At 41.7% G+C, this 9,123-nt stretch overlaps 1 protein-coding gene across 1 annotated transcript in view; it reads right to left on the bottom strand.

Annotated features, from left to right (window-relative positions):
• DIP2A (disco interacting protein 2 homolog A) overlaps positions 1-9,123 on the bottom strand; it is a 210,749-nt gene that overhangs the window by 44,095 nt on the left and 157,531 nt on the right. Inside the window, exon 22 of the mRNA XM_007948674.1 lies at positions 3,494-3,608. Coding sequence (XP_007946865.1) covers positions 3,494-3,608 — 115 coding nt within the window. The remainder of the gene's footprint in view (positions 1-3,493; positions 3,609-9,123) is intronic.

The raw sequence follows: 9,123 nt of genomic DNA on the forward strand, positions 1-9,123 counted from the left end.
TTCATCACAGCACCATTTACAATAGCAAAAAGATGGAAACAACCTACATGCCCATCACCACAAGAGTGGATGGCCAAATTATGGTACACACACATACTGGAATGCTATGCAGCACTAAAGAATAATGTAGAGTCTGCAAAACACCACATAATATGGATGAACTTGGAGGACATTATGCTGAGTGAAATAAGTCAATCACTGAATGACAAATACAGTATTAGTTCGTTGTGGAGGGTCAAAGAAAGGTTTATATATGGAGGGAAACTTTCTTTGTTGGTTGTCAGGGGTGGGGGGGGGAGAGAATACTGCAAAAAAGAAATAAAAAATGTATTGACCCATTTAATTTTGTGTATTTCATTTTAGTTTTGTATATTTCATTGTACATAAATTGTAGTTCAATAAAATGTATTAAAAAAAAGGGAACGTTCCACTGACCTGCACAGCAATATGGATGAATCTCAAAGAATATCATACTGAAGCAAAGAAGCTATACAGAAAAGGATAGATATATTGTTTGATTCCACTGATATGAATTTCCCCATAGAGAAAACTAATTTATAAAGACATAAAGCAGATTAGTGGTTCTCTGGGGCTGTGTGTGTGTTTTAGGGGGAGGGTCAGGATGGAGGTAAAATTGGGAACTAACAATAAAGAGACATGGCAAATTGTTGGAGTGACAGAAATGTCCTGTGGCTTAATTATTATAGTAGTGGTAGTTACTTACATGCTTACATTTGTCAGACTCATCAAACTGTATACTTAAAAATGGATTCATCTGACCTGTAAATTATATTCAATAAAGTTGATTTTAAAAAACTTACTGAATATTCCTATCTAGAGCAAAGAAGATAAAAAAAATCAAAAATGCAAGGAAAGAATTAGTTCAAGGGACTAATGGACCACAAACCCCTGTATCCATGACCCTGAGACCATAAAAACTAGATGATGCCTAGTTCACTTCTGACTGTTCTAAAAGGGATCACAATAGGAGATCCCAGATAGATTGGGAAAAAAATGTGGAACAAAATTCAAAATCATAAAAAAGACCAGGCTTACTGGCTGGACAGACACTGGTGGGACCCTCAAGACTACGGTCCTTAGAATGCCCCTCAAGCCAGGAATTGAACTCACCTCATATCTCAACTTTCAGCCAAATGATAGACAGGGCTCCAGCGTAAACAATAACACCAGGGAGGTATGAGCCAATTAGAATAATCAACCACATGAGATCAAAACGGAAGCATTTGCCCAGGGAATGCTAAGGAAAGCAATAATGAGTAAGAAAGAGGAAGGGAGAAAGTAGGAAGAGTGCTATTACACTGTGGGGATTGTAATGAATAAAAACAAAACTGCAAGAATTGTTGAATGGAGAATCAATTTGTTCTGTAAACTTTCACCCAAATCACAATAAAAAACAAACAAACAAATAACTTACTGAATGGTACATTAAAGATTTGTGTACTTCACTGCAAGTTAGTTTCACCCTCCTTCAAAAGAGAATCTACTAAACACCAGTTCAATACTTGGCTAAACACATGAACATTAAGGTGTAGAGGGGATGGTTACTCTGCAACACATCAACAGAAAAGGAGCAGAGTGCTCGTGGAGTAACCAGAGGAGTGGAGGATGGACAGGTGTGTGATCAGCAAATACAACAGTGTCAGCCTAGAACTGTAGAACCTTGGACTGAGTATCTAGGTACAAAAACGACAAGGAGGCCACATGTTCTGACCTCCTCTAATCCCACAACAGGAAGACAGGATTACCAGCAGTAACCCAAGGCTTATTACTGCAAGGCCAGACATGCTGCCTCCCTCCAGCCCTTTCACCAACCATTCCTCCCAAAGCACCCACCACCTCTCTCCTGGGTTTGATAATTCGCTGCAGTGGCCACACAGAACTCACAGTTTATGGGGTTTACTAGGGAAGCACCACAGGCTACAATTCAAGTTCTGGAAAAAAATGCTCAGTCTCTCTCCCAGCCCACAGTCCCTCAGCCAACAGTCTCTCACAGTCTCTTTCCCAGCAGTGCTGGTCCCTCGGTGTCTCACTCAGCGATGTGTGTCTCTTTCCCAGCAACGCGTGTCTCAGGAGCCCGTGTCTCTTTCAGCAGCACATCTTCCTCAACCAGCAGTCAGAGAGAGTTCTGCCTCTAGGAGGCCTCCTTTTGAGCCCAGCAGGGTGGTCAAACTAGCCAATCATAGCATCAGAACTCTAAGCACTTGAGAGAGAGTGGGCACCTCCCAGAACATTGCTTTGTGCCACTCCCAACAGAAATACTCCAGGTGGACAACTTCAGCAATCAGGAGCTCCTCAGTTGCTCATAGCAAATCCCACCTTGGAGTTTACAAAGACTTATGGGTAGAAAAGCCACACTAAGTAATTTACTATACCGCACTAGGAATTCACTGTACTATTCTTTCAACTTTGCTCTACATTTAAAATTTTCATCATGAAATAGAAAAATAGCCAATGGAGAGGTGTACAAGTTCTCATTTTCTACCAACACAGCTCTAGGGTGTTGGTCTACTCAGACCCTCAATTATATTCACATCTAAAATCATTCTAATAGAAAACAGTTTTATGGGCCTGTTATTTGGATAACAAAATATGACACACTAACACTTGTGTAGCATTGTATAGTTACAAAATGCTATTCATCTAGTCCTTACAGAACACACATTTATTCAGTGCCAACTGTGTGTAGTTCAAGTAGGATGGAGTTGGGATCCTTGTTATAGTTGTTAACTGCTGTTGAGTTTATTCCAACTCATGGAAACCTCAAGTGTGCAGAGTGGAACTGCTCCACAGGGTTTCCAAGGCTGTGACCTTTCAGAAGCAGATCCTCAGGCCTGTCTTCTGGGGCACCACTGGGCAGGCCCAAGCCACTAACCTTTCAGCTAGTAGTTGAACACCTAACCACTTACACTATCCAGTGACTCCAAGGAATCCTTAGTACCAATGACTTAAAAGCGCTCAGCTAGTCAAACCCAGCAACCAAACAGGGAGCAACAGTATTTTGTTCTGCCTAGTACAATTATGAAAAGTGAGATATGTTTCAAAAGCCAAGCTGAAGAGAGGGACAGGTGCAGGACAGGACAGCAGAACATACATCCCTCTGCACTTACAGGAGTGGAATGGAGAATATCACACACAACTGGAGAGATTCATTTGAACCCCACATAGCACATAAGGCCAACAGAGGCCAATGAGAGAGAGGGAAGGAATGGGGCAGAAAACTGAGGAGGAAGAGCAAGAACAGGGCAAAAACGTGGAGGAGGGCTGGAGGGCAGAGAGGTGAGACGTGAGAGCAAAAGGATGGCAGAGAGTGAGGAGTTAGGGCAGGAGGACTATAGATGAGGGAGAGTAGACAGTGGGAAGTGAGAACAGGAGGAGGGCAGAGAAGTGAGAAGGGAGGGCAGGAGGACAGCAGAAAAGTAGAGTGAAGGGCAGGATGAAAGCAGAGGTAAGGAGGCAGGTCCTGATCACCCACCTGCAGCACACGGCTCATCCACTGAAAGCTGTCCTCCTCTGATGCATCGGGCCGCTGTTCTGCCACAAGAACTATGCGGTCATCATGTAGCACTGTCACAGAGAACACGGCTATCCTGCAGCAGAGGACAAAAGCGTGACTGAATGTCAGGAGAAGATGAGTGAGGTGCAGATGTTCATCTAGATGGAATGACACAGGCAGTGTATTTGGAAATTCAAATGTAAAAAATGTGCGGCTCTCACTAAGAACTTAAGAATCATCTATCATGTCAATGTTCTCTATTATGGTTGAAGTCAGTTTTAATTCACAAAAGTGGAGAGGACTTTTAGGCAAAGCAAACGATGAGGCACACATTTCTAAGAGAAAATTGTCCTTGATTCTATTGTTCGCATAGGTGGTAAGTTTCTTTGTGCACAAATCTTTGTCTATAGCTTCTATTAATTATATTTTTAATATAACTAATTAAAGTTCTATCTTTAACTAATAGGCTACTCTAGTCATTTTATTGTGATTATTGATATATATAGACATTGTTTTCACAACTTTGCTTTAAGAATTTCAATGTCAAACTTTCAATCAAATCACAATAAAAATTAAAAGAAAAAAATTTCAACGTGCCCTCATGTTTCCATGTTGCCTCTTTCTTCTGTTAGACTTGGAGTTAATCTCCCTCTAAGACCTGGTCTCCCCATCAAATATAGCATGTTAGTGCTGTCTACTGTTCTAAGTCTGGATTAGTTATTCTTTCCTTTGGCTGGCATGTATGTGTGCATGCATGCATACACAAAACTTACCAAGTATTTCTTTAACTTTTTATTGTGATTTGGGTGAAATTTTACATAGCAGATTTGTTTTACATTCAATAGTTTACACACATTTTGATTTGTGACAGTGGTTACATTCCCTATAGTGCAACAGCTCTCATACCACTTCCTCCTTAGGGTTACCCTTTCCCTGTATCCTTCCTGCCTATGCATTCCTGTGTCCCTGCCTTTTTCCCTGGGCAAATTCTGATGTTCTGATCTCCTGTGGTTGATTGTTCTAAGGAGAAAATCTCCCTGGTATAGTTGTTCAGCTCATAGTCCTGTCTACTCTATGACTGAGACTTAAACCACAGGAGTGAGTTCAATTCCAGGCCTGAAAGGTAACTTGGGGCCATAGTCTCAGGGGTTTCAGCAAGCCTAGTCATTTTTATTATTTTGAGCTTTGTTCCACATTTTTTTCCTACTCTATCCAGGATCTCTAATTTTGATCCCTTTTAGAGTGACTGGCATTGGTAGCTGAGCACCATCTACTTCTTCTGGTCTCAAGGTCATATAGGATAGGTTCTCATGATCCATGAGTCCTTTGGATTAACTGTTTCCATGCATCTTTAACTTTCTTCACTCTTTTTTTTCTTTAAGAGCTTTTTTACATTCAACGTTATGTGTACATTTAGTTTCACTCCCTATGCACCATGTCCAGCCCCAACCCAGTCTTCTCCCCTCCCCACCTGGCAACCCTCCCTATGGCCCCCATACTCATGTACTCCTGTTTTTCCTGCACTTCCTCAGTTTGAATGTCAGTCCTCTGGTGCCCCGTGGTCTACTGTTCTAAGGGATATATTACCATAGAGTATGTGGGTGCGTCATCTTGGGTTGAGTGGTCTGCATGTACATCTTGTTCACTATTGGGCTGAGAGCCAGACCCTGGGGTTGTGTTTTATTCCAGGTGCAGAACGTATTCCAGGGCCATAGCATTGGGGGTCTCATCAGATTTCATCTGACCAGTAATTCTGGTCATTACTGAGTTTTTGGATTTTGTTCCATGTTTTTCTTCCCACTCTATCCAGGATCTCCAGATTTGATCCTTTCCTGAGTGGTTGGCATTGGTAGCCAGGCACCAACTAGTCCTTCTGGTCTCGAAGTCCATCGTGTCCTACAGCTGATTGCTTCCAAATGCCCTTATTTTTTTGCAATCTTCTTCGCTTCTGACACTAGGAGACCATTAGCTGCATTAAGATGGCCCGCCTGAAAGCTTTTAAGACCCCAGTCGCTACTCACCAATGTAGGATGAGAATAAGGCTTTTATGTATTTTGTTGTGCCAATTGAGTCTGGTGTCCCCCAGTACTATGGTCCTGAGATGGTAGATCTATTGGATCTCTCTCCCATGGTGTCTGGTTGCCTGTGAGGGATTACTCTGTGTCTGTCTTCTATAATTTCTGTAAGGATTGCAGGTATTTTGTATTACTGGTGTCTGTACAAGATTAGCCTATGTACACCTATGTTCATCGCAGTACAATTCACTATAGCCAAGAGATGGAAACAACCTAAATACCCATCAATGGATGAGTGCATAACCAAATTATGGTACATATACACAATGGAATACCATGCTACATTAAAGAACAATGAGGGATACATGAATCATCTCACAATGTGGATGAACCTGGAAGATATCATAGTGAGTGAAATAAGTCAACTGCAGAAAGACAAGTACTGTATGGGCCCATTACTGTAAAAAGACAAAGAAGGGTTTGCTTGGGAAAGGGAACTCACTTTGTAGGTTACCAGGATGGGGAGGGAAGGGAAAAGGATTTATTTCGGGCTAGTTGGGGCCCACATGCTGATGCAGTTAACGGGGAGGGATATACTGAGGACACTGAACTGTGCACATAAGAGATAAACAACAGATGCTAATACGAACCAATGCAATACTGCATTGCCACTACACCAAACACCAGGCCACAGATAAACACATAAACACCTGAGACAACCAGACGGGGATCAGTGAACAGAAGTATACTCTTCACTCTTCTTTTTTCCAGGCAAGGAGAGACCAATAGTCACATCTTAGATGGCTGCCCCCAAGTTCTTTTGTTTTGTTTTTTAATTGTGCTTTGGGAGCCAATTTACAGAGCACATTTGTTTTACATTCAAGAGTCCATGCCTTTTTTTTTTTTTTTTTAATATTATGCTTTGGGTGTAAATTTACAGAGCAAATTTTGTTTTACAATGCCCACAAGCTTTTAACTGTCACTACCCACTGAAGTAAGATGTACAAAAGTATTTTTGTATACCATGTTGTGCCAATTGAGCTTTATGTCCCCCATGACCATGGTCCCCAGCCTGCAAGCCCAGCAGCCTACTATTCCCTCAGGATACTTAGTTGTACTTACCAAGTATTTAATTTTCCTTACTTTTCCTATATCTTGCAGCACTTCCTGTTTTCTCGCCTGAAAGGTGTTCTGAATATGTGCATTTTTATAACAAAATTCCTTAAACTTGTATGCCTGAGATTATTTTTACTTCAAATGCACATTTTAGTGACAATTTTGATGACTACTCCAGGTTGAAAGTTCCCTTTCAAAGTGAATACACTCCCCACTGTCATTTCCTCACATCTACCTCCACTACAGAGGCATACTTCCTGCTTCCTGGTGGCTGCCCTCCCTTTAGAACAGCACCAGATGCCATTATTGGGTCTCTGTGGACCCACACTCAGTTCCCCTGCAACATGCTCAAAGAGCCAACCCATCTTCTCTCTCTCCTTATCCTTTTTTCTTTTATACTGTGGTTTGAGTGAAAGTTCACAGAGCAAATTAGCATTCCACTCAACAATTTATACACAGCTTGTTTTGTGACATTAACTGAAAACCCCACAATGTAACAGCATACTTCCCCATTTCCATTCACTTATTTTTCCCGTCCTCTCCTGGCTTCTAAACTTTGTTTTGGGGCAAATGCTGCTCTATTAGTCTTGTATTGTTGACTGTTCTGAGGAGCACATTCCTCACAGTGTTATTATTACTTACTTTATAGGCCTGTCTAATATTTGGCTGGAAGGTGATCTCCAGGAGTCAGTTCAGTTCCTGGTTTGAAGTATGCATGTCTAAGGGCCATAGTTCACAGGTTCCAAAAGGATCTATCGTACCAGTTAAGTTTTGTCTTTTTTATGATTTTGAATTTTGTTCTACATTTTTCTCCCACTCTGTCCAAGACCTTCTATTGTCATCTTGATCAGAGCAGTTGGTAGTATAGACAGACACCATTTAGTTCCTCTAGTCTTAGGCTAGTGGAGGCTGTGATTTGTGTGGTCTGTTAGTCCTTTGGACTAATTGTTTCCTTGAGTCTTTGAGTTTCTTCACTCTTCTTTGCTCTAGACAGGGAGACATCAATAGTTGCATCTTAGATGGCCACTTGCAGGCTTTTAAGACCCCAGTCACTACCCATCGAAGTACACTGCAGACAATGCCTTTGTGGACTATTTTATGCCAATTGACCTAGCTGTCCCCTGAAAGTACTCTTTCTTTCAAGCAATTCACTCTCCCCCATCTATCCTCTCTACTATTTATCCCATCTTCCACATTTCTTGTTTAAACAACTGTTCTGCTGTGATTTCTTATTCTTATTTCATGCTGCTAATATCCCTAATCTTTGTTTAGTTTTAACTCTTGGTCACTCTTCCTCCATGGCACATAGCCAGTATGGTCTGTGGTTTTTATTTCAAGAGTATTAGATTTTCTTCGGTGGCTGGGGAACAAATGGAGAAGGTGAAGAGAAAGGCAGGCTGAGCTGTGGACTTCTGCCGGTCCGGAGGATGCCGCCATTTTGTAGGTTTAAAAAGAGGCTTGACTACTTTGGATATTTAAAGAGACAGCGCTCTCGAAGATTCCTGTGGTGGTAGGACTTAAGAATTAAACTAAAAATCACCTTGCTAGCCAGAGACTGCACGGAGGACTGCGCACGGTGGCTGGGGAACAAATGGAGAAGGTGAAGAGAAAGGTGGGCTGAGCTGTGGACTTTTGCCGGTCTGGAGGACGCGGCCATTTTGTAGGTTTAAAAAGCTGCTTGACTATCTTGGATATTCAAAGAGACAGCGCTCTCACAGATTTCTGGGGCTTAAGAAAACATTCTGCTTTCCAACAACCCCAAGGACACTCGGGGCCTGCAAGACTGAAAAGGTACAACATTCTTTTTATTACTACACCATACACCCGCTTGGTGAACAGAGGTGTGGCCATCCCCACTCCCACCTACCTTCTGGGCCCACAGGATCACCATCACAGTCTGTGTGCTCAGACATAGCCTGGGTGCCCTACCCAGTCCTCCACCGATTTTTTCTTTTTTGCTTTCTTTTTCCCGGTGATTAGTTTGCTTGTATTTGTTCGTTTCAAACCAACTAATATAATTGATACTTTTGTCCTTTTTCTTATTATTCTTAATCTTCCCCTACCAGGTCCCAGTTTTCAGCACTTTTTTTCTTTTCCCTCTGCCTGGTTGAAATTCTGCCCCCCTCCAATTTAAGGTTTTGTTTTTTGTTTTTTTTTCCTTTCTCCCCTTTTTTTTCCTCATGACTAACCCCATTCCTTGTTTTTCTTTTTGCATTCTTCCTGTTTTTTTCTTCATTTATTATTCTCCTTCCCTACTTCTTTTTTTTTTTCTTCTTAGTGCTCTATCCCCAGATATTGCAAGTTTGCTTGTTTTTTCCCTTTTCTCTTTTTTTTGGTTACTGTTCCTGTGTGATTACATGGGGTGTTTTTCATCCATGGGCTCTTAGGTTTTTGATGGTTATTCAATTGTAATTTGTGTCTAACTGAGTGGGAGACAACAACAGTCCTCATAAGACACAACTACACCCACACCTCCTG

The sequence above is a fragment of the Orycteropus afer genome, unplaced genomic scaffold (assembly GCF_000298275.1).
Source record: "Orycteropus afer afer isolate SDZICR_OR568_19922 unplaced genomic scaffold, OryAfe1.0 scaffold00219, whole genome shotgun sequence".
Taxonomy (NCBI): Eukaryota; Metazoa; Chordata; class Mammalia; order Tubulidentata; family Orycteropodidae; genus Orycteropus; species Orycteropus afer.